The 27,337-nt window shown below is 39.2% G+C and overlaps 1 protein-coding gene across 2 annotated transcripts; it reads left to right on the plus strand.

Moving 5' to 3' along the window:
• Positions 1 to 1,259: 1,259 nt before the first annotated feature.
• On the plus strand, positions 1,260 to 26,113 carry LOC139942041 (aquaporin-10-like). 2 transcript variants are annotated; one of them, XM_071938722.1, is made up of 8 exons: positions 1,260 to 1,393; positions 10,561 to 10,704; positions 16,920 to 17,046; positions 17,994 to 18,131; positions 19,532 to 19,650; positions 20,488 to 20,705; positions 21,666 to 21,855; positions 24,208 to 26,113. In XM_071938722.1, exons 2-8 carry the CDS (start codon positions 10,600 to 10,602, stop codon positions 24,253 to 24,255), a joined length of 945 nt encoding a protein of 314 aa, XP_071794823.1. In that variant the 5' UTR covers positions 1,260 to 1,393; positions 10,561 to 10,599; the 3' UTR covers positions 24,256 to 26,113. The 2 variants fall into 2 exon arrangements, with proteins under 2 accessions (XP_071794823.1, XP_071794824.1); XM_071938723.1 differs by having other exon boundaries at positions 1,261 to 1,393; positions 21,666 to 21,859; positions 24,208 to 24,517.
• Positions 26,114 to 27,337: the final 1,224 nt, after the last annotated feature.

Below are 27,337 nucleotides of genomic sequence, written 5' to 3' on the forward strand. Positions count from 1 at the left end.
TATACAAATTGCATGGATAGTCCTAAGTTAGGACGAGTAGCTGGTCCTAACTCGAGATAAGACGAGTCCTAACTCTTTGTGAAATCCACCTCTGGTTCGACAGCCCAAATCAGTTAGAGTGTAGCCCTTTAGCTAAGCACAACACCATTATGCGAACAGCCAAAATACCACATCACATTCACAATCTTTGTCTGGTATCCTGCAAATAATTGCGTAAACTTTAGCCACTTATAGGCAGTTCTAAGAACTTAGGCCAAGGCCCCTGTCAAACATTTCATAAGTCATTTGCTGTGGAGCCTTGTAATTTTTATGCATAGGTTCACAATTTTTTTTAGATTGTTTGCATAACACAGTTTTGGCTCTACAACTTGAACTGCTATTGGCCCTTTAATCACACAGAACGGACCAGCGGAAACCCACTCGCTTTGCTATGGTGGCCCCGAAGGGACATCGCATAACGCAAACGTGTGCGCACACGTATGCAATGTCGTGAAACAAATCGCGAATATATGCGCACACGTATGCAATATCGTGAAACAATTCGCGAATATGTGCGCACACGTATGCAATGTCGTGAAACAATTCGCGAATATGTGCGCACACGTATGCAATGTCGTGAAACAAATCGCGAATATGTGCGCACACGTATGCAATTTCGTGAACCAAATCGTGAATATGTGCGCACACGAGTGCGATTTGTTTTGCAATGTCGTGAATTTTATTGCATACCATGTTGCATACCATTAGGATGATGTCATAGTTGTGGATAATTTGTTACCGATCTAGGGAGTACTGTGGCGCTACAGCAGGCTCCCTCTGTAAAGCATGTGTATACCCAGGAAATTGGCCCCAGGTCAAGGACGACCACACGCCTCGCTTGCCTCACAACAAAGACTACTGCTGCAATGACTACCGCTTATCTCACTGTTGGAAAGAAACCCCCCAGATCATTAGACATTTTATTCAAAGGTATGCAACATGGTATGCAATAAAATTCACGACATCGCACATAATATTCGCAGACGTGTGCGCACATATTCGCGAATTGTTTCACGACATTGCATACGTGTGCGCACATATTTGCGAATTGTTTCACGACATTGCATACGTGTGCGCACATATTCGCGAATTGTTTCACGACATTGCATTCGTGTGCGCACATATTTGCGAATTGTTTCACGACATTGCATACGTATGCGCACACGTTTGCGATATGCAATGTCCCTTCAGGGCCACCATACTCTGCTATGTGTTAAAATCACTGCTCGATCCCCCATAGAGCACACACTGGTCTGGCTTGCCGTTGCACCGGACGTAGAGAGATCTTGCTGTTCAGACAGAGTTTCCTGTGCAGTGAGGGCACTACACCACTCATTGGACCACTTGTGGTAAAGTAAGTCGTAGTATAGGCCTAACGTTTTCCTGAAGCACTCGTATGTTTGAGATGTTCGAAGTGAGATATAGATTGACAGACAGAAAGACAGACAAACAGAGACATATTACGACTTTATTGCACACTCACTGTGGGAAAATAAACACGGCCATGACAATGATTTGTTTACGCTGCGACAATATATGAACGATCGGTAACAAAATGATACAAATTTAAAAATTGCATCACAATAAAAAAATTGTTCTCATTTGTATATCATTGCACATAAAATTAAAGGCAGTGGACACTATTGGTAATTACTCAAAATAATTATTAGGATAAAACCTTACTTGGTAACGAGCAATGGGGAGATGTTGATAGTATAACACATTGTGAGAAACGGCTCCCTCTGAAGTAACGTAGTTTTCGAGAAAGAAGTAATTTTCAACGAATTTGATTTTGAGACCTCAGATTTAAATTTAAGGCCTCGAAATCAAGCATCAGAAAGCACACAACTTCGTGTGATACAAGGGTGCTTTTACTCCTCCATTATTTTCTCGCAACTTCGACGACCAATTGAGTTCAAATTTGCACAGGTTTGTAATTGTATGCATAATGTTGAGATACACCAAGAGAGAAGACTGGTCTTTGACAACTATCAAAGGTGTCCAGTGTCTTTAATACAATTTCGGATTCCTCGCTTAATTGTTGAGATGTTTCATTTTGGTTTTCATCAGCTGTAGGCTTTAACGAATCGCACAACACTATTTGAAGGGGTCATTTTTAGTGTAGGTGCTCGTCGGAAACCGTTTGATGTTGGCATTCAAACCACCGGATGGCCGAGTTAGCATCAGTGGTATAACTTTCCTCGCCTTCCACGTCTAGGGCCCTGGTTCGAACCCCAACGGGGCACGATCTGGATTCTGTTGTCAGTCCCTGTATGATTGCCCGCGTTTTCTTTGGAATTAAATCTTCGGGGTAATTTGCGCCAACATCTAAAACCGAAACTTCAATCCTTGTTTTCTCTACATTTGGGTTCTTGATATCTCGGAAAAGCCAACTTAATCATACGATTAAGTTTGCTTTTCCGTGAGTCCTTAGCTTCACCACCAGAATAAATGAAACGAAATAAAACCACCTTAATTACAACTTGATAATCCACATTGTTGTGCAAACACTGATATCATAAAACAATGAATGTTACAAAAACCGTAATAAATCAAAGTTCTTTCCTGCCGGGGGGGGGGGGGGGGGGGTTTACAGCTTTGATTTTTTGACGTCTAACACAGGTTGTATACAACATTGGTAGGAATGTAAATATGTAATACTAAATTTTCACATTTTCCACATAATACATGATAAAAATCTTTCTTTCCGGATGGTCATAGTGGAAAACGCCCTTGAAATAATTTTGAGTGAAAATTTCGATGTTTGAAAACAGTTTTTTTAAGGCAGTGGACACTATTGGTAATTACTCAACATAATTATTATCACAAAACTTTACTTAGTAATGAGTAATGGGGAGAGGTTGATGTAAAACAAAAGCAAAAAACAGTGTGAGAAACGGCTCCCTCTGAAGTGACGTGTAGTTTTCGAAAAAGAAGTAATTTTCCGCGAATTTGATTTCGAGACCTCAGATTTAGAATTTGAGGTCTCGAAATCAAGCATCTGAAAGCACACAACTTCGTGTTACACGTTTTTTTTTCCTTTCCATATTTTCTCGCAACTTCGACGACCAATAATTGAGCTGAAATGTTCACAGGTTTGTTATTTTATGCATATGTTGAGAAACACCGAGTGAGAAGATTGGTCTTTGACAATTACCAATAGTGTCCACAGTCTTGAAGCTTGTTGTTTCGTGCCTCCGTTTAGTCACACAAGTGCGGATTATAGATTTTACAGATACACAAATGTTGTCCGGTGCTATAGTTTTAAACTTTTTTAGTAAGCCAACCCTTACATGAAAGTAGAGTGAATTATAATAGAAAACATTAGAAGGTTTTCTGATTGTAAATGATTGTTGTCTCTTTGTAATATGTAGTTTACCTTGGTTTGGCCATCTTGCTTTGCTTCCATAAGACACTTTTATAGTGCACCCAAACCGAGGGTACAAGGGAAATGCAGTCTGGTTTCTTTCATGTGAGAATTAGAACTTCCACTGGCACTGTTGAATGACACAGAATAAAGGTCTATATACCACTGCAGTATTTAAAGGCGCTAGACACTATTGTTAACTACTCAAAATAGTTGGTAAAACTTGATAACGAGCAATGGAGAGCTGCTGATAGTATAAAACTATGTGAGAAACGAAGTAACGTAGATTTTGAGAAAGAAGTAATTTCTCATTAAAATATTTAACTTGATTTCGAGACCTTAGCTGCTGAGGTCACGACTTCAAGCATCTGAAAGCACACAACTTGTGCGACAAGGGTGATTTTTGTTCTAACATTTTTATTCTCTCGCAACTTCGACGACAATTGAGTTCAAATTTCACAATCTTTATATTCGCAACATTAGTTTTGTGTTTTACAGTTGATGATAGATAGATAAACACTTAATTTCCCCCAAGTGGGGAAATAAAAATTGCTTTGGCCAATAACTGTATAATATGCAGATATACAATTCAAACGATCAGTAACGAAAAGGTATGCAGATATTTAAATAATTCATAAAATGTACACATAATTAGTAAAATCCATCTATACAACGGCAAGTAAACAATTTGGTAATAATGGATTCGAGCCAGCCAATCGACAGCCCATGGCTGCAACTGCTCATTGTATTTGATAGCTGCATGAACAGTGAGTGAGATGCCTTTATCGCCGTGCTCTTTCCTTGCAAATAAACAAACCCTGGTTACTTCTGGAGTTGGTCCGGAATTTGCAGTGTTACATGTTGTGGATGGTTGGTGTCAGAAAGAATAGATTTAATTGTATTGCACAAACACATATTTATAAAGTGTCTTTGGAGACTCTTGTTGAAGGCCAATTACTTTATAGAGTGTCACCTTCGACGGTCTGTTGTGTGACGATTCAAATGGATACTAAAAAATGTGAACATTTGTAGCGTTGGGAAGGTATCGTAAACATCGTCAGATCTTCCATTAGCCACTCAGGGAACAATTACCAGCGTGGGCCTACTGCCAAAGCAAACCAGTGATTTCATTGGATACAATGATGTATTGGATAAACATGCAGTGACGTTCATTTACATATGTGTATTTTGATTGGTCCAGGGTGCTGTGAGTGCAGCTGACAAACATCACCTCGGACCAATCAAAACACAGCTTAAGATCGGTCTTCTGCTTGCTGCACAGTAATGTTTGCATGTAACGTTAATTATGTAGGATTCGACTGTGTGTAAAATGAATGTGTGTGAAAGGTGAAAGGTGAAAGGTGAAAGGTGAAAGGTGAAAGGTGAAAGGTGAAAGGTGAAAGGTGAAATTATAGATGGGGATTGACCTACTATAATAATAGAGGCCACTCCTACGAGCCTCGAAGCGTGACTTCGAAGTGTGACATTTTATTTAGAATCACTGAATGCGATATACTACCTTTTGTGAGGGACTCTGTATAATAGGTTTTCTTGGTCAAATTCGGCAAATGAGCAGTCAAACTTCATTTTCATACGTTCAAATTAAAGCTATTTTGCCTCTCCAGTTGTTGCTGCGTTTCAAATTCAGAATTCGGTCATTCGATTTCGTTTTGAGTCTGGTCAAATTCCTTTAGCACTCTGTTCAATTTAGCGTGTCGTCATTCTTTTTCGTGACACACACGCCTCAAGAAGCGTCTGCGAATTTGAATGCTGCTTTGATGAATTGTTAAATTGAATGATTATTTTGTTAAATCGAATGACGCAACATTACATTTGACTAATCATAAAACAAAATCGAGTGACCCTTTTCAGCAGCATTCGATTTCACGCGAAATAGAATAGCTTTGGTGGTTAAATTGGCTGTTCATTTGCCGAAATTGACCGAGAAAACCTTTAATTTCCGATTGGGCGTTTGAAATTGGGTTGGTGTTAGCAAGCCATTTCTCATGCATTGCAGTATTGCAGTCAAATTCGGCAAATGGGCAGCCAATTTCATTTTCATGCGTTCGAATTAAAGCTGTTGTGCCTCTCTAGTTGTTACTGCGTTTCAAATTCAGAATTTGGCCATTAAATTTTGTTTTGAGATCGAGTCAAATTCCTGTAGCACTCTGTTCAATTAGTGTATCGTCATTCTTTTACGAGACACACACGCCTCAAGAAGCGACTGCGAATTTGAATGCTGCTTTGACTAATTGTTAAATTGAATGATTATTTTGTTAAATCGAATGACGCAACATTATGTTTGTCTAATCATTAAACGAATCGAACGACCCTTTTCAGCAGCATTCGATTTCGCGCGAAATAGAAAAGCTTGATGGTTGCTCATTTTCCGAAATTGGCCGAAATAAAAACTTTAGTATAAAACATTGTGAGAAACGGCTCCCTAAAGGGACGTGGTTTTCAAGAAAGAAGTAATTTTCCACGAATTTGATTTCGAGACCTTGTGTTTAGAACTGGTCTCGAAATCAAGCATCTGAAAGCACACAACTTCGCGTTTTTTCTTTCATAGTTAACTCGCAACTCCGATGACCAATCGAGCTCAAATTTTCACATATTTGTTATTTAATGCATAATTATGTTGAGATACACCAAGTGAGACGACTGGATTTTGACAATTACCAATTGTCCATTGTCTTTCAAACCTGGCAGAGTCGTGGCCATGCGATAAAGGCCCTCGACCCTGCCGGTTTTCAACGGCCGTTTAAGACTCTACCCTTTTCATCCCTTAATTATTGAAGTCATTGTAAGTGTGCCGCAGTTTGTAATCAATGTGAATTCAACGTGTGCTTCTGACCTACAAGGTTTCAATGCAACTTTTCAAGCTGAAAGAATAATGATTTTGTTGTCGCTGTTGTTGCCATGGTTTTGCTGGAAAAAAACCTCAAATTCCAGGAGATGAAAATGTTAGGCTAACTTGTTAGGTTCAGACCGTCATGAAAATTACATCAGGGCCCCATCATCGCTCTGCTTACTGCCGAACTCTGCACTTCTGTGATTCTCTGCAAACTTTGCAAGCGCCGTATTTCTGCACTAGCTGTGTGAAAAAAGAATGCCCATAGTAGGTGGAGTACGCAAACGCACCAGAACAAAAGTCCCTGCTAACTCGTACAATACGGTTGTCGTTCCAAGCACAGAATTCCCAGCTTCCGTGAGCACGATTCTTTGCTTACATGTAAGCAGAGCCATAAAATGTTTCCCATATAAAAGTTACATCAAAATGCATACTTAGGCCTACAGACTAAAAAATACAAAGATGTAGACTACCAACTACATACAAAAGCGGGATAAAATTGCTTAAGCGAATTTTTTAAAAGCTGAAACCCACACTCCATATGGGGGGGGGGGGAATAATTTAAAATGTTACAATTTAAAATAAACAAAACATTGACTCTATATGTACTCTCTCCCCTGATACCAGAACTCCACACAGTCCCGAGTGGAATTGGTCACGTTCCATGCACCATTATTAGGCCCTTTAGCGAAACCAAGCTCATCATTGGTATACCTTTATGCCACTGATTGCTTACACACCGCTGGGTACCACCAAGTATTACATCGCCCATCAGCCCAGCCTAAAGCCCAGTCTAGAGCCCACAGCATAGCACAATTCTCAGTGCGTCCTTTACCAGGCTGCCCATCCAGCCAATCCCTGAAGTCAACATCAGTTTCTCCATCCTTGCACACCCAGGTGCCTTTAAAGATAAGGATAGACATCAAATTGGAATCAATGCAACTTGTTTCACCTTGTCAATTTTTTTAATAAATGAAGATTCGCAATCTGCTGTTATTGCTCACCAACCCAACATGTAGACCTGTGGACAAGTCGATGTTTTGCTGCGGTGATAGTCGAGTTGTGGCGGAGCTCGCGAGAGATCACTGCTCTCGCGCGAACTGCTGGTTGCCGACCTATACTTCCCATTAAAGGGTCTATGCACTTTTTGTACAACAAAAAAACAAAATGTCCACAGATTTACACTAAACTTACACCGTTGGAAGATAATGATAGTAGAAAGCTTCCCTGAAATATTAGTTGCTGAGGTGCTGTAGTTTTTGAGAAATGAGTAAAACAATGTCATGAAAATAATTTTCGTCTCAGTGATCATGAGACAAAAATTATTTTAGCATGTAAAAACACATTTTCATTACAGTGTTTTACTCATGTCTCAAAAACTACAGCACGTCAGCAACTTACATTTTAAGGTACGCTTTCTACTATCATTATCTTCAGACGGTGTTAAAAGTTTAATGTAAATCTGTGGACGTTGTGTTTTGTGTTACAAAAAGTACCCAAATCCTTTAACGGGACCGTATTCGTGAGCGCAGTAGTCTCGCGGGGCCAGCAGTCTCGCGAGAATACTGCAGGAATCGCGGGAGATTCAGAATAGAGTCGGAACGCTATTCACAGCGACATACATTTAACGACTTGTCCTCAAGTCTATACCCAACATGAGATGCAACAACAAAGTTGAAATGACCAAAACTATTAATGAGACCAAAGGAAGTGTCGTACAGCCGAGTGGCTAAGAGCACCGAACTCAAACTCTTGTGGTTCTGATCAGCAGAGTGTGGGTTTGAATCCCCAGCCGTGACACTTGTGTCCTTAAAGGATTCAGGTACTTTTTCAAAATGTCCATAGATTTACATTAAACTTACAGGGTTTGAAGATAATGATAGTGGAAAGCTTCCCTTCAAATCTTACTTACTGAGGTGCGGTAGTTTTTGAGAAATTAGTAAAACAATGTCATGAAAAAACGTTTGTTAATGATTAAAATAATTTTCGTCTAATGAGACGAAAATTATTTTCATGACATTGTTTTTCTCATTTCCCCAAAACTACAGCACCTCAGCACATAGTATTTTCAGGAAAGCTTTCTACTATCATTGTCTTCAAACTGTGTAAGTTTAGTGTAAATCTGTGGAAATTGTGTTTTTTTGTCCTACAAAAGTTACATAGACCCTTTAAGCAAGACACTTAACCATTGCTTCGTCCTTCGGATGGGACGTAAAGCCATTGGTCCCAAGTGTTGTGTAACGCATGCAATAGAACCCAGAGTACTTATCGAAAAGAGAAGGGGTTTGCCCCGGTGTTCCTAGCTGTGGCTGCTAAATGCGCCGTAGCACCTTGTAAACCCATAAAATGCTACATAGGGGCTCCGAATTCATTAATTTCAATAACCTCTCTTTATGTATGTACATACTAAGCGCATTGATTATACGTGCGCAAAGACACCAGAATTCGATATTTTCATATTATCAAAGGAGCTATGGTATAAATGCAAGTAAATAAAAAAGACCCAAACAGTATTTCTCGAAGGCTATTTAAAATGGAAAACTCAATATCAAAGATTGAAAACATTCGTCATTCAGAGAGGTTTTGGGGATAACATGTTAAATCTAGCGATTAAGTTTGTCCCTCTTTTTAGATTTAATTTTTAGTGTTTTTCCGAGGTGTATTGTACTAGGTATCCCGAGATCAAGCAAGCTCAGGGTTGATAGAATACACACTGTGGTTGAATAATGTGAAGTTAAAAAATACTTTGGAAAATGAAGCTTGGATAATCTCAAGACGGCATTTAACTCCCGTTACGGTACAGTATGCCTTGCCTGCTTATGCATTGCCTGTACATGTACCATCATTAGGGAGGTTTCACACGCGAACGGATACGCATACGCATACGCTTAGATATCCGTAACGTGTAAAGCCCGGTTCATACTTCATGCGAATGCGAATGCGAAGCAAATTTGACGTGAATTTGACGTCACGACCCTCCTTTCGCAGCAGTATTCGCAAGTGAGTAGAGCAGAGGGCAACTGCTGCGAATTATTCGTTGCGAATTTGTGACGTCAACATTCGTATCGCATTCGCATTCGCAGGAAGTATGAACCGGGCTTTACAAGGGACGGTTTCGCATTTGAACGGATCGGTTAGTGCGACGGATACGTCATCATTTGGACGTCATACACTACTCGCTATCCGACACTGATATGGAGGTTTCGCACACAAACATATACACAAGAGTATGTTACGGATTGCTAAACGTATACGTATGTGCATCTGCTCGCGTGCGAAACCTCCCATTGTGTAGTTTGTACGTTAAGCGGATAGCGAGTAGTGTATGACGTCATAATGATGACGTATCCGTCGCACTAACCGTATCCGTTCAAATGCGAAACCGTCCCTTGTTACACGTTACGGATATCTAAGCGTATGCGTATGCGAATCCGTTCGCGTGCAAAACCTCCCTAATGATGGTACATGTACAGGCAATGCATAAGCAGGCAAGGTATACTGTACTGTCGCACTAACCGTATCCGTTCGCAGGCGAAACCTGTCTAATATATCTGATATTACGTCGGAACACTTAAAATAATCAAATCAAACATGAAGTACTCACCTTCTTCTTGAATATCATTGCAGTCAATCCAAATAGTACATGCAAGACTCAAGAGGCGTGACTGCTCCTCCAGAGTATTTGGGGTGGCCATCACGCCCCCGATCTCAATGCATTTATCTTTTGCATTAGCCCATTCTAGGCTCTCAGTAACCCTGTAGCAGTTATTTTTCCACTTGCTCCATCCTGAGGGACAAGTTCCTGTTATAGCTCCACGAAGACATCTCCCGTTAGTTTTGTAATATCCAGGTATTAGATAAACAAAGATGAGTAAAAGCTTCACCATTTTCAAGTTCAACCACGCCATGGCTTCGTTGGACACAAGAATGTGAAAGAAACTGTAACTTGTCCTTTTTCTTCAGATTTGTCCTTAAAGGTTTTGGTTAATATGTACCAGTGTACTGCACAGGGTTATTTGGATGCCTCCTCCAACTTGACGATCAATGTATGCAACACGATATGTGCACTAGAGACACCGTAAACCTAGCAAGGGTGCGAGCACATGAACATAAGTAATTAGTAATTAACTGTTCCAAAGCAGTACGCTAGAACAGGTATTGTTTTCGTTGAAGGTTTTTCACCTCTCGTTTTAGCTGTTGGGTCAAAGCCAAACACCAAACAATGTTGGCCTGCCCTCGATTCAAAAGAAAACAGTTTTGCACAAAGTTATGATATTGCCTATAACTTACCTTTTTATTATAGGGCTTTGCATCTCTACAACTCGGCCAGGGTTTGTACACAATGGGTGTTGCTTTGGTACCAAACAGTGTGCGTCGCCGAATCACGACAAAGAATGAAATCCTTCGTGGAATTTTGGCTGAAATGGCGGGAATATTCGTTCTGGTGGTGAGTATTTTTTTCTCTTTGGTTAAAATTGACAAAAACGTAGCGCGAATTGTCGTTATCGTGAGTTATAAACAAAAATATGCATTATTTTAGCTGAATGTTTATAATATTTTTTATGTAAAACACTGTACAGCGTTTTGAGATTTTTTTTTATGTAAGACGCTATATTAAAAATAAATTATTTTTATTATATTACTATTATTTCGTCTTAAAGGCACTGGACTCTATTGGTAATTACTCAAATTAATTGTTTCATAAACACTAAAGGCTACTTAGTAACAATGGAGAGCTGTTAATAGTATGAACATTGTGAGAAACGGCTCCTTCTGAAGTAACGTAGTTTTCGAGAAAAATGTAATTTCTCACTAAATTATTTAATAAGAGGCCCCAACTGAGGTCTTGAATTCAAGGCATCAGAAAGTGTGTTTTTCTTCCATAGTTCTCTCGCAACTTTGACTACCAATTGGGTAAACATTTTCACAATTTTCTTTTACATTTTCGTGAACATTTAGCTCAATCGGTCATCGAAGTTGCGAGATAATAATGAAAGATAAAACACCGTTGTCACACGAAGTTGTGTGCGTTCGTTCAGATGCTTGATTTCGAGACCTCAAATTCTAAACCCGAGGTCTCGAAATCAAATTCGTGAAAAAATGTCTTCTTTCTCGAAAATTAATCCACTTCAGAGGGAGCCGTTTATCACAATGTGTTATACTACCAACCTCTCCCCATTACTCGTTACCAGGTAAGGTTTTACGCTAATAAATATTTTGAGTAATTACCAATAGTGTTGACATTTTGCATTAATTTTTGGAGTATAATCAAGTAGGTTTACGGCACCACGTGTAAATCTATTTTAAGTAGTGTTAGTTCGGAAAAGAACCAGCCAGCAACTCGAGGTTTCGATCAGTATGCTCTGATCGTGATTATCCTAGACTTGTGGACAAGTCGTTAAATGTCTGTCGCGGTGGGTCGAGGTGATTGCGTTCCTACTCTTTTCTGAATCTCCCCCGATTCCCGTGGTATTCTCGGTTCTTTTCAGAACCATCACTACTTTCTCCGTTATTGCTCCGCGAATTATGGAACAACCTCCCAGTACGCATCAGAAATTGTAACTCTTTGCCTTTATTAACAAAATCTCTCAAAAGTCACTTGTATCAGATGTAATTTGTTGTATTTATAGTTCCATTGGTCACAGCGCTTTGATCTTGATGTAAAGGCGCTTTATAAATATTTAGTTGTATTGTATTGTTTTGTATTGTATCGTATTGTATTGTATTGTATTGTACTCAGTATAAGAGGTTTACACATGGTGCTGCTGCAAAACCTCACATGATGAACTTCTGAAGTTGCGGTAAATACCCAACTATTATTTGTGTGTACATAGACAAGTAGTTGTCAACATGGAGTCCTGACTTGTTGTATGATTGCAAACATTGCTCATGTTGTCATGCGTACACACAAATATATTTTGAATGGGCCAACCTTGGGTGGGCATCTTTTAGTGACGCCACTTGGCAGGTGCGATATACCAAAGCTTCAAAAGTCCAAAAGGAAGTTTGAATGTGGCACAGTGGAGTCAACTGAGCTTAAGGACAGCGACCCCAGTCAATTCCTGGCTGGTGCCTCTATAAACAAGCAGAGAAAAGAGATAAAGGAAGAGCGAGGGTGGGAGCGAGTAAAGAGTTTCATTGTGGACACAAAATACAATCACTTTTTATAGTCTTTTTTACTGGATTTTTCTGGCAGAAAATATTGAAACCAGTATGGGGGTAAACTCCAGGCATTTTATTGAAAATAAAACTAAAAGACCTTATGACCCGCTAATCTCTAGACAATAGCAGAAAACACCCGTCAAGTTCATACACATTCTTTATTATTGTGGCGGGGAATTGAAAGAGAGGAAAAACTGAGAGTTAAATAATCGTGTCAATATCCGGCGGCTGCCTGCTAAGAAGTCAATGGTCTACCGGTCCCTAGCCCTGCAGGAATCGAGCAGCCATGTACACATCGCTAACAATTTGACGTTCTCACAAATTGGCGAAATTTATAGTCGACTCCCTTTTATATAAACACATTCCGAAAGTGACTCAATGTTAACAGCCGCGTTGTTTGCACGTAAAATGACAACTGATATAAACATTGAGACAACGTTACCTGAGCGTTTCTTGCGGTGTTGTTATAACGCACCCATGAGGTTTAACGTCGATCAAAGAAACATAAGCGAGAGTAGATGCACGTTACGCCAACAAATAAAAATGTTTTGTTTCTAGGTGACGTCACCACTTAGGGCTCAATTCATGATCACGTACGTCTGCGTGTACGTACCTGACGGGAAAATGGTAACTTCACGTATGCTAAACTCGTGAGCTCTTAACAACACAATATTTTCTGACGTTTACGTTCACAAATTTGTTCGCGTGCGTGCAGGTATCCTCCCTTTTGTCGACGACCATACGACTCCCGCATACGTCCGTAGAACGAAGATGCGATGACATGGCTATACGTTTTTCGCATAGAGATTGATGACCCCAATTTTTATTTGTACAAGAGCTAGTGACCATGTACATTTCACCAGGGCCTAGCAGCCAATATTACACTGGTCTTCACGGGAAATTTTCCATTTTTGTCATAATATCCGCAATTCAAAAGTCATAAAAATAGCGAACAATATGTTACTTGTATAACTTGTCAGTTGCGGCCCCATTCTTCATATCAAAACTTGGTATGCAGGTCAGCCCAGGCTTTATTTTTCACATGTTACATATCGTCAATAATGGTACTTATTCTTGCCATTGTAAAGGCAGAGTTTGTGGAGAAACGAAAAGGGTTTGGGGTCAATCCCCTAAACCCCTCCATAATCCTTGTGGGTGCATTACACTAAATAAACTCCCATGGAAATGAGTGAAAAAATGCTTAGTATTCAACAACACAACAAAAATATTCACTAAGCATTTTACAGTAAAGGGGTATTTATCATTAATTTTTTGACTATTGAAATTGTATCTTTTGCTCAATTTGATATGGGGAGTCCTATGGCCTGGCGAATTATACCCCCTCCAAATAAACAAGTTCCCGCGAATATGAATACGACTGAAATACGAATTTTGACGTCACAAATTCGCATAATATTGACCCACAACAGCTGAGCTGTGCTCGTTTCCTGCAAAACATTCGCTGCGAAAAGAGCCATATTAAAAATTACTTAGCATTCACAGGAAGTATGACCAGGGGCCAATTTCATCGAGCTGCTAAAGCAAAATTTTTGCTTAAGCACAAAAATAGCTTGCTTAATTTACACATGCTACCGGCCAAAATTTGATGCCATATACATTGCTTGTAACTGGTATTTAGCTGTTGTTTACTTAGCATAACATTTGAGTGGAGTCTTGGCCGGTAATCTGATTTTACTAAGCATGAATTTTTTTGCTTAAGCAAAATGTTGTGCTTAAAGGAACACGTTGCCTTGGATCGGACGAGTTGGTCAAAACAAAAGCGTTTGTAACCGTTTTCTATAAAATGCATATGGTTGGAAAGATGTTTTAAAAGTAGAATACAATGATCCACACAAGTTTGCCTCGAAATTGCGTGGTTTTCCTTCTACTGTGCGAACTAACATGGTCGGCCATTTATGGGAGTCAAAATTTTGACCCCCATAAATGGCCGACGTGTTAGTCGACAAGGTAAGAGGAAAACCACGCAATTTCGAGGCATGTTTGTGTGGATCATTGTATTCTACTTTTACAACATCTTTCTACCCATATGCATTTTATAAAAAACGGTTACAAACGCTTTTCAAAGACCAACTCGACCGATCCAAGGCAACGTGTTCCTTTAAGCATCTCTAAGAAATTGGGCCCAGGGCTATACTCCGGTGTCATTGTTCAAACGTCCGTGCATCAGTCTTGCAATATTTCCCCATACCCCTTGGTAAATAGGACCATTTATTTCATGGATGTCATAAAAAATACCTGAAAATGTTTAACACCCCCTGCCACATGTTGTGATCGGTTATTTGATTTAAATGTTGTTCATGTTCGTTAAAGGCAGTAGACACTATTGGTAATAAATTACTCAACATAATTATTAGCATAACATCTTACTTGCTGACGAGTAATGGGGAGAAGTTGATAGTATAAAACATTGTGAGAAACGACTCCTTTTGAAGTAGTTGTCGAGAAAGAAGTAATTTTCCACGAATTTGATTTCGAGACCTCAAATTTAGAATTGAGGTCTCGAAATCAAGCATCTGGAAGCACACAACTTCGTGTGACAAGGGTGTTTTTTTTTTTCATTATTGTCTCACAACTTCGACGACCAGTTGAGCTCAAATTTTCACAGGTTTGTTATTTTATGCATATGTTGAGCTACACCATATAAGAGAGACTGATCTTTGACAATTACCAATAGTGCCCAGTGTCTTTAATGTTTGTGCGTCGATGAAACGATAAATGTAATAGCACATGCAGCTTGCACCAATTCAGTTGCGTGAGAGTGTTGCGCCAAATATAGGTCTATCAACAGTTGGCCAGCAACACAAACAGGGATTCAATAAGTGCAAAAGCTATCAGTTTCTCAACAAAGACTCTATATTTTGACATTATACGTTGTCATCCTGCTGTGCTTGGAGCTCGGGAAGTGTCACGTGACCAATTGGTGTCCTGGGGATTAAAATTCATGATTTCTTGAGATGGAAATAATGTTTACTTCCGAGATATTTGCATCCAGACCCAGCATAGGTTAAGGGTTTCAAATTTAATTTTAAAGGAACACGTTGCCTTGGATCGGATGAGTTGGTTTATACAAAGCGTTTGCAACCGTTTGTTATGAAATGCATATGATTAGAAAGATATTTTAAAAGTAGAATATAATGATCCACACAAGTATCACTAAAAACTGTACGGTTTTCTTTTTACGTCGCGAACTATCACGGTCGGCCATTTATGGGAGTCAAAAAGATGGGAGTCAAAAAGATGACTCCCATAATGGCCGAGGTAATCGACGAGGTAAAAAGAAAACCACGCAATTTCGAGGCATATTTGTGTAGATCATTGTATTCTACTTTTCCAACATCTTTCTAACCATATGCATTTTATAACAAACGGTTACAGAACGCTTTTCAAAGACCAACTCGACCGATCCAAGGCAACGTGTTCCTTTAATCTGAACATGATATTCTTGAGCTTTTATTCTAACCGGCCTCCGTTGCAAACAAAAGTAAACATTTGTCTTCGTCGAGCTGAACTGTACAATACACTGGTTTTGTTTTACCCGTTGCTTTTTTTGAACACTGCACCCGATCGCAAATTTGTTCTGATTGTATCAATGTTTAACTATGAGGTCTCTGAAAAGAACTGCTTACCGGGGGCAGCTTTTGCCACGGGTAACCTTTTGCTTGACGTTGGGTCAAACGGTTTCAATTATTTATGATTTTCCTCTTCTCAACAATATTTCCACTGAAATCAAGTGCTGGTGATGTGTCACTTGATGATATTAAATGAATTATGGGAAATTAGGCGGCCATTTTAATTTTTGTTTCAGAACGAGCTGATATGGGTTCATACCATGTCAAAATGTTTATTAATGGAATATTTTTAACATACTAAATTTCACCTTTCGATCAATTCATGAAAATCTTAGGACCATCAATCATGCCTCATCATTTCTCATTGATCCCCCAAGAGTTGCCGAGAATGTCGGCTTTTATGTTGAAAATAACAACTAAAACAAAACTTTCCCCTGTAATTAATAATGCCACGTTGAATAGCGTGTGAGCAAAACGACCAAAATGCCCTGTTATAGTTGTTATGTTTAGAAATTTATTTGTCGTTGTGCCATTTACATTTACATAGTTTGTGCCATTGACATAACTTGTTAGTAAGTTTCATAAAAGGGACAGACGTGCACTATGTGCCCATTGTCCTTCTGCCCCCCCCCCCCCCCCCTCCACACACACACACACACACCCACACCCGCACACCCCACCCCCGGAAAAAAACTGCCTTCAGGATCGGAACACAACAATTCTTGATTCGATGTGTGTTTCTATGTTTGATATGCTGAGAGGTTTTAGTACACATGTATATAGATCATCACAATCAGATAAGTGGGATTCAGAACAAGATCCTTCAAAATTGAAATTGAATTAGGCTCATCAATATCACCATAAACAATAATAACTAAAGCAACAGTGTTTTTGGCTTCTATCCTGACAGCTTTTTGTTGACGGCGGCCTAGCCGGGGGTATAGTAAGCGGCTGGGTGTCAGGTACACCCGTCTCTGCGGCCTTCACCTCCGGCATGGGAGTCGCATTTGGTATCTACACAGGAATAGCTGTGTCAGGTAGGAAACTAGGAGACAAAAGGTTTACAGATGCACTATTATTTTAGGGGGCTGCATGTTTGTCAGCCAATAATCAAAAGTCAATGTTAGTTTTACCTTGTGCCATTGTATGGTTCCATAATATAAACAAGTTCCGTTATAGATAGATATGGATGTTTAAATATCATGCTCTAGCGACTACCGTTTATAAATAGTGTTGTTTATGGCTCGGCTTTAAAACTTTGTTAGAAATTAGCATGGTTTGGAAAGATGTTTAACAGTACATGGAGAATATTAAGATTCACTCAAATTGTATATCAAAATTTTCATTCTACTTCGTGAACAACGTGGTCCGCCATTTTGTGCAGTAAAAAAATGTGGTTCTACGAAGTTCACGAAGTATTCAAGGGAAATACACAATTTTGATGTATTTTTTGTGTGATCATTCATCTACTTTTAGAATATCTTTCAAACATCATAGCGAACGGTTTTTATAGCCCAAATCGCCCAATATTAAGGCACCGTGTCCCTTTAAAAAATGTTGATTGCATAATAATTTATTTGCATCGGGGACAATAATGATACTAAACCAAACATGTTTTAGTTTTAACATACACCGATTTATGTGTGCACACTCAGTCTTATCCAAATCCTTCGAGACCAAAATTCACAGTAATTCTACTCGGGTTGGACTCGAACCCGCGTGTGCTGTGTAAAAAGAGGCCAGTGCCAATCATCATATAGATAGCATACAGTGGTCAACGATTGATGTTAATCATTTTTGTTAATGTTGACCTGTTGACACTTTGATAGGACGCCCTCGTTTGTCGGTGCGCATAAGCACACTTATCTTTCTCTCCGCTGCGTTGGTTTGCATTAATGTGTTCAATTTCAAGGTTTTGTGGTGTGGAATAAATTAGAAACACCAACAGAGGGCGCATTTCGTTAAACCATTATTGTTGCTTTAGGTGGTCATGTCAACCCAGCGATAACTATTGGTCTAGCTTCGGTCGGCAAGTTTCCATGGCGACGTGTTCCTTTGTGGATTATGGCTCAGTTAGTTGGTGCTTTCTGCGGTGCCTCCGTCGTCTTTGGGATATATTACCGTAAGTAGTAAATAACAACAACAACAGAACATTAAAACACCCCCCTTCCAAAACCCAAACATTCCAACAACCCAAACAAACTCACACCCAAACAAATTAAAGACAGTGGACACTGTTGGTAATTGTCAAAGACCAGTCTTCTCACTTGGTGTATCTCAACATAATTTTTATGCATAAAATAACAAACCTGTGAAAATTTGAGCTCAATCGGTTGTCGAAGTTGCGAGATATTAACGAAAGAAAAAACACCCTGGTCACACACACTGTGTGCTTTCAGATGCTTGATTTCGAGACCTCAAATTCTAAACTTGAGGTCTCAAAATCAAATTCGTGGAAACTTACTTCTTCCTCGAAAACTCCGTCACTTCAGAGGGAGCTGTTTCTCACAATGTTTTATACTATCAACCTCTCCCTATTTCTCGTAATCAAGAAAGGTTTTATAATAATAATTATTTTGAGTAATTACCAATAGTGTCCACTGCCTTTAACAAGAATAAGTACGGAAGGAGGACCAATGGGTTTTCAGAAAGAATGAATATTTTTTCACCATTTCCCTTAGACAGCTTCGTAGAAAACACCAACAAGACATTTGGTCACAGAATATTGTGTATGGTACAGAGCTGACTTAAAGTAGCACACAGACATTGTTTATGTGGTGTTAAAAAGGTACAACCTTTCACAACATTCAAGCGTGTAAATTAAGATGTTGTCTTTGACAAACAACCTAAATCAGCTGGGGGTTTTGGAATTTTTTAAAGTTTTTCAAATACAGCTTTCTCGAATATGACTTCAAATACAAGGGGAATAATTTAAAGGCAGTGTGGACACTATTGGTAGTTGTCAAAGACCAGTCTTCTCACTTGGTGTATCTCAGCATATGCATAAAATAACAAACCTGTGAAAATTTGAACTCGATTGGTCATCGGAGTTGCGAGATAACTATGCAAGAAAAAACACCCTTGTCACACGAAGTTGTGTGCTTTCAGATGCTTGATTTCGAGACCTCAAATTCTAAACTTGACATCTCGAAATCAAGTTCGTAGAAAATTACTTCTTTCTCGAAAACTACCTCACTTCAGAGGGAGCCGTTGCTCACGCCGTTTTTTTTACTATCAACCACTCCCCATTACTCATTATCAAGTAAAGTAAGGTTTTATGTTAATAATTATTTTGAGTAATTACCAATAGTGTCCACTACCTTTAACAGAAAAAAAATGGTTCTATTATTTATTGTTCAAGCTTTCAGACTGGATTGTATGAGCACTGTCATCTACCAATCATTTATGATTTTTTTTATGACGTTGCTGTAATTATAGTAATCGAGGGAGGTGGCTCCTTACTTCTGACAAAGAAATGAATTCTGAATAATTAATAAATTAGATGTTGTTATTTGTTGATAGCGGCCATTGAACATTTTGATGGGGGCAACAGGACTGTGTTTGGGCCAACTGGTACCGGTGGAATCTTCTGTACCTACCCACAGCCGTACTTTGGTGTAGGGGTCGGTACCGTGGAACAGGTGAGCAAACCATCAATTAGCCAGTCATGAGGGATAATTAACTAAGAATTTATAATAGACAGTAGCTTAGAAACTTTGAAGTAGTTTGCCTACAAATAAAAGCGGTACATTCAGCTGTCAACATTTCTCAACTAAGAATCGAGATGAAATAAGCTTTCTAATATCATAGTAAATCATTTATCCATGGTATTTTCTTATGTTTGTTGATACTGATTCACGTAGCCTAAAATACAATTTTCTTTGAGGCGACTGGTCGAGAAGACTACAAGTAAAATGGGGGGGGTAAAAACATAAACATCTTTACCTACCAGCGTGGCAGGAGATTCTGCGTAACCCCTCCCTCAATACTGTGTACATAGAAATTTTCTGATAACGCCCTCTGTTGAACCATCCGCCTCCAGCCCATGAAAGTTGCCGGTGTCATAGGGAAGTCTGTTCCCGGAGACTTTGTCCGCGCTCAGTATGGGAACATGGCACAGGCAATTGACAAAATGTCGCACCATTTAATTTATTGTCATCGATGTATAACTGCACCAATAATAACCATGATATGCAGCGCCAGTGTAGCTTTGTCTCTTCACGTTGGTAAGATTATTGTGCCGAAACGTGTTTCGGTGGTGGTATTTTCTCCACGCTCTGGGAACATGCTTGTGGTTTTGTTCCTTGGGGTTATTAAAAAAAAAAAAAAAAAAAAAAAACAGGGAGCCATTATTTGACCCCCCCCCCAAAAAAAAAAAAAAAAAAAAGAAGACAAAACACCTAACTGGGCAATATCGTCAATTTAATTCCAAGTTCATTTTGCTGATACTGGTACATTCACCATTATTCTTCTTACAGATTGTCAACACTGGGTTGCTGCTTTATTGCACCCTCGTCTTCTTTGATGAGAAAAACGGCAAACCGACCAAAGGAATGGAGCCTTTTTTCGTGGGTCTGGCCGTGGCAATGATCATCCTGGCTTGGGGTCATAATGCCGGCTCGCCCATGAACCCAGCTCGGGACTTTGCCGGTAGGCTCTTGACGTGGATTGCCGGTTATGGGAATGAAGTGTGGATGTAAGTATAGCGACACGTTATTGTGCCAAGCAATGATAAATAATAAGGCAGCGCTAGACTTGTGGACTAGTCGTTAAATTTTCTGTTTCGCGGTGATAGCGAAACGGCTCTCTCGAAACTATCTCGCGCGATTACGGGTTTTAAGACATCAGTCCCAACTCTGACGTATACACGAATCTATCCGAATAACGATGACGTCATATATGGCCTTCCGCGGAAATCAGCGAAAAGCAACGTTGAGTTGTGGTCAAAACGATTTATTTTGGGGGTATTTTGTGCAAAATTAGGATGAGCTCTATGTCCAAATCAATTGAGCAAATTATGATTTTCAGCAAATACATTGCTCACGTTCAGTTATAGAACCTATAGCTCTTTATGGATTGGGTTTTCAGGCCTTAGTATCTGACCGCGATGGGTTTCCCCCAGAACAATTTTCTTGAGTTTTTCCGACATCTAACACTGAAACCTCCTTCCTTGTCTTCACTCCATCAAAGTTCACTTTTCTACACACAACCAGATTAATTAAAGACCAGTCTTCTCACTTGGTGTATCTCAACATGTGAATAAAAAACAACCTGTGAAAATTTGAACTCAATTTGTCGTCAAAGTTGCGAGATAATTGTGTGCTTTCAGATGCTTGATTTCGAGACCTCAAAATCTAATTCTGAGGTCTCGAAATCAAATTCGTAGAAAATTACTTCTTTCTCAAAAAACTACGTTACTTCAGAGGGAGCCGTTTCTCACAATGTTTTATATTATAAACAGCTCTCCATTGCTTGTTTCCAAGTAAGTTTTATGGATTGCTATTAATTATTTTTTAGTTATTACCAATAGTCTTCCAGTGCCTTGTTGAGAACAGTATCGCTCTTGGATAAATTGACCATCGTATACTGATATATCAAGAATGGCCCAAGAGTTTGTTGTCATTCACTAGGGTTTACGTGTCTCATCTGTTTTTAGGCCCAGAGGAGTTCACTGGTGGTGGATACCTCTGTTTATTCCACCCATTGGAGGCATCGTTGGTGCCAACTTCTACTGCCTCATGGTTGAGATGCATCACCCTACAGGCGACGAAGACGCCGATTTAGATGATATCAAATACATCAAGAAAAGTGAGATAGACCAAAATCAGAATGATGATATCAAGTTGGTAGGTCAGTATATAAAACCTTCTGAGCTTTGAACATTTTCCGGGAGGTGGGGGATTTGAGTCTGTATTTTGGGTTAGACCTACTACACTTGAAGTAGTCTTGGTGCAAGACGATGTTCACTCAACTCAATTTCTCAACTATCGCAAGAAACCATTTGCGAGTTACATTTGAATAATGTCTGGTACAATGACTTGCTTGGTCACATTTTACCGCTTAAGTTTGAATTCCTCAGACTATAAAGACTGTGGGTACGTTCGTTTAGCTTCCCTGGGTCGACCCCGGTACGTTCGAATAGCTTTGACGGGGCTCACCCGCGTCAGCCCCAGTGCCCTGCTTGTGGAGTGGGTTAGGCCGTGTCCGAAACGGCGACTTTGGCTACAGCTACGGCTAGATCGCGCGCGTCTGCCTATCCTTCAACACCGGAAGACGCGCTAATCTAGACGTAGCTGTAGCCGAAGTCGTCGTTTCGGACACGGCCTCGTGACCTGAGTTGCATGCCGTCACCACGAGAGGGCGAGTGTGATCGTTCGTATAGCTCTTGTCAGGGGCTAACCCGAGTGAGCACCGCGGGGTCGGGCCGGACAAGCTTTTGTTTAGCAACCTCCAGATGAGCATTATTAACCCTGGTATTATTGTGTCATACACATTCATTCAGAATGATATGGGCATTCGCCGTCTCCTGCGTAACTACGCAAAAGCTTGCCCGAACCAATTGACATAACAACTTTCTCTAGAGTCTGCGGAATTCAAATGTAAGCGGTCACTTGGGACCAAGCAAGTCATTGAATCAGACATTATTCAAAATGTCACTCGCAATTGGCTTAGTCACGCTCCGCGCCGCAAACATTAATATGGAAAAAAACACGAGCGGGCGCGGTTGGGGAAAGATATCCAGATCTCAACCCAAACAAAAGTGTCGCAACGTGTGTAACGTTATGCCCTATGATGTTATGGTTTTACAAACTCAATAAGAACTTCTTGCACCAATAATAACAATTGAAGTGACAGTTTATTAAACCATGTTGAAAATAACGTGAGCAGGCTTGCACAGAACCGTATTGTGATGCCACTGACACCAGCTGTGTTTTTTAGTGTACAGACAACTTTGCGAACTTGTGAGAGTTTGTGGCTGTCTGATATCACAAGCATACAAGTGACCGGCTATACTCATAAAGAGCTAAATCATAAAGCTGCTGTAATAAAAAAGTAACGGACACAACGAATTATATAACACCCGCAATTCAGTTTGACGTCACAGCCAGGTATACACCCTGAACAAATAGGTGCGACGTCACAACTGTGTTTACATGACTGCACCTTTAAATCTCGTCTGACAATGCTTCAAAATTTATGACAGGACGTTATGTTCAGGTCTTTAATCTGTCACTTCATCTGTTGTTGACCAGTGTGTTGCAACACTAGTCAATGTGTGGGTGGTTACGCGCAATTATGGTTTAGTATTCCTTCGGAACATATTTTGATTAATTCGGGGTTGAACAAAGATCATTAATTTTTTGTGGGACTCGAGCCAACGACCTTCGGATTAATGTGCCGGCTCTCTACCAACTGAGCTATCTAGCCAAATGTTGGCGGTCTCCCTATTTGTCATGCCATTATCTTGATCGGGGGGGGGGGGGGGGGGGTGTTCAACTTACCAACTCAGTTTCCTTTATTGTTTATATTCCCTTATTTGGTTAAAGATGCTATGGCAGATTTTTGGCCGATTTGACCCCAAAATTTTGATTTAAAATTCAATAGGTATTTTGATGGGGGTCGAGAAAGTTACAAGCTTTCATTTGAGCCAATGCTCAAAAAAGTCCGCCAATATTATTAGTAGCAGTGAACTAAAGTGCTCAATTTTTGTCGGGATCCCGACAATATATCACGTGACCAATTCTTATGTGTTTTATAAGAAACGTTTTAAATTTTTGTCATGGTTCCTGACCATAAGTATAGGTTTTCTCGGTCAAATTCGGCAATTTAGCAGTCAATTTCATTTTCATGCGTTCGAATTAAAGCTGTTTTGCCTCTTCAGTTGTTACTGCGTTTCAAATTCAGAATTCGGCCATTCAGTTTCGTTTTGAGTCGAGTCAAATTCCTTTAGCACTCTGTTCAATTTAGCGTATCAACATTCTTTCTCGTGACACACACGCCTCAAGAAGCGTCTTTTTTTCAATAGAGCGGGTGATACTCTTTGAAATACCATTCACTCGAAAGAAATCAATTTTTTAATGTTTGGGCCAAAAATCTGACATAGGCTCCATTTTCATTATTAATTTGGTGTTAGATTATTTGAATATGTTGGTTAATAATTACCTTCTTCTTTTTATTGTCCTCATTGTTTACCTCAGGGGTCAAAGACGGAACAAGATCCATTCTTGAATAAGGCCCGCTTGTAGTAAAAGAAAATATTGCTAACGGACGCAAGGTATTCAGGGATGCATGATGCAGCTATCTTCCAATTGCATTGTAAAAACGTGGTCTTCAGTCATTTAAATGGTCTATGTAACTTTTGTATATGACAAAAAAGAAAATTTCCACAGATTTACACTAAACTTACACAGTTTGAAGATAAAAATAGTAGAAAGCTTCCCTGAAAATATTACGTGCTGAGGTGCTGTAGTTTTTGGAAAATGAGTAAAACAATGTCATGAAAATAATTTTCGTCTCATGAGACGAAAATTATTTTAATCATTTACAAACGTATTTTCATGACATTGTTTTACTCACAGCACCTCGGTAAGTAAAAAATTGAAGGGAAGCTTTCCACTACCATTATCTTCAACCCCTGTAAGTTTAATGTAAATCTATGGACCTTTTGAAAAGGTACCCAAATCCTTTAAAAACAAAACAGTTTAGTTTCAATGTTTATTTACCAGGTCGTCATACTCTCTCAAAATAAAAGTGTGAACAATCCCACGGTTTGTCCATCGTGCCTCCATACCACTCTTGCAATTTATGTTCCGCCAAAATGGTGGACAACTCTTAACAGAGTGAAAGACTGATACTTTCAACTCGAGTCACTCTTCATCGAGTGTGAAGTTCATACCACTCTCTCAAAGAGAGTGACACAAATTGACTTTTGCTTTCAAAAGAGTGAAACTGACACCATACGGACAAGAATGAAAATTTTTAACTTTTTTACGTTGGGTGCGTTCGTTTAGCTTCCCTGGGTCGACCCTGGTGTGTGGCAGTTTTTATTTTCAGGACGAACGTGGGTAATTATCTGCACACGTCCGTACTGGGAACAAAACCGCCACACACCGGGGTCGACCCGGGGAACCTAAACGAACGCACCCATTGAGAGAGTACTATAACTTCAAGATGAGTTCATTCTTTATTCCCATTTTAAACCAAAATATAAAACAGTCGATGAGTCCACTGTCGTTTGAACATGTAGATTACCTCTTTATAACGGGGACAGTTTATAAGGACAGCAAAACAAATAAACACAGGGTAACTGTAGGATATTAAATGTTTATTTTAATATCATTTAGGCCGATAACTAATCAAACATAATATACAAATAAACATGTGTGACTTCAGAATTTATTCTTTGAGCAGAACTCCTCTATAACCGTGCTTTTTATTACAAGTGTTGACAGATGGAATAATTATTAGCACGGGTCGTATAGTTCTAGCCAAAGTTTGAACAAAATGTCATTCCACAATTTTGGATGCGAGCCCACTCAGGCAAAATGTTCCAAAAATCCATACACTGTGTTTCTAAATAGTGATCACATCTCTGTTACAACTGGGAAGACCTACTAAGCTTTAAAGGTTTTTTTTTACACGCGAAAATTGTTTCGTGTATCTGCTTTTGTGAAGATTTTTCCTAAGCACCTCAGATCAAACAAAAATAACAACTTGCCTGTCCTTTATACAACATTAGAGTAAAGTATTCAATGTATATTTTTATATCATTTAAAGTTGTCTTCGTAAAATACGAATTCAAAATAAAAACATGTCAATTTGTTTTGACCTTCATGAATTCGTATTAAAAAGTGATTTTGCCCTTTAAGTTAAAACAACTAACAGTCATTGTATTTCGTTCAGTTTGGGGCTTATAATATAATTGTAGGCATTTTCATGCGAATTTGCCAATCAGTCTAGCAAAGCTAACTAAAGATTTATTTGAATATTTGCCAATGTGAATGCTTTAGAACTGTTTATTCTTTTCTTCTTTTTGAAACGAACGGCGCAAAAACCAACCAATACAATTGTTATATACAATAAGTGAAAATTAAAGGGACACACCGGCCGAATTGGGCTGTTTGGGCTACAAAATAGACTAAGATATGACTTCAACGGTCTTCCAGGAATTAAGAAGAACAGTCCTTAAAAAAAAATCATCAAATTTAGCCGTTTTGAGCATTTTAAGACAAAAACGCAGGTTGCGTGATTGTTCTAACCAAAAAGTGGTACAAACAATCACGTGACCTTCCAGGCTAGTTTTACTTTCAGCCGTCTAAAAGTAACTTACTTAACCAAATTTAAATCTTTTTTTTACAAAATTATTTACGAATAATTGACGAAAAAGATCATGTATTCAAATTATCGCTACAAAATGTAAATAATGGTGAAAAATCTAACGTAAGATTCACATTCAAAGAGTCCGTGTAACGGAAGCTTGTTATATGGCCGTTTTTTTGTTTGTTTTTTTTTTTTTTCATTTTTCGTTAAATACGTGACATTTTGATGAATTCTTTTTTACAGCACCATCTATAACAACATTATTTATGATTCTACACCCCTAAATTGCGTAAACGGTGAGCCGGTATGTCCCTTTAACAGAATAACGCGACTTAAATTGACGTCAAATTTGCCGAAAAGAAAAGGAAACCAATATTAACGAAGTAATTGTTTTACCGACAAAAGTAGGCCTATTGTTCAAACGACCGAAATACAATATCGTTTCATGGTAGATCATGTTACACTCAAATTAGGTCGAGGTTGAAGGTGAATTTTGCCCAATGAGAGCTTCACTGCGGTACCCCCGTGTCATATTTATGTCTCGCTTCAAAGCTAATTATTTTTCATTCTTAGAACTAGTATTTTAAAATGATATTATAATGTAGGATTTCAAACTTTGCACGGTGGAAGTATAACTAAGAGAGGTTTGTGCGGTAGCATCGTGTAAATAAGGCTCCTTTTGAGAAATGTTGTAACCATCGGTTCTTTTCAGAACCAACACTACTAAAAGAGAGATAGTTGTGATCAGGCCCAATTTTATAGAGCTGCTATTAAAGCACAACAATTTGCTTAGCATGAAATTTCTACCTTCTTTGATAAAAAATAGGGTTACCAACCACATTTCCATGTGTTGCATATTGCTTTTTTACTGGTATTCAGCTGTTGTTTGCTTATCCTGAAAATCACATGGAAATTAATTGGTTGGTAATCCTGTTTTTACAGGGAAGGCATTTCATGCTAAGCAAATTGTTGTGCTTAGCAGCTCTATGAAATTGGGCCATGGTGTTA

The sequence above is a fragment of the Asterias amurensis genome, chromosome 9 (genome assembly GCF_032118995.1).
Source record: "Asterias amurensis chromosome 9, ASM3211899v1".
Classification (NCBI taxonomy): Eukaryota; Metazoa; Echinodermata; class Asteroidea; order Forcipulatida; family Asteriidae; genus Asterias; species Asterias amurensis.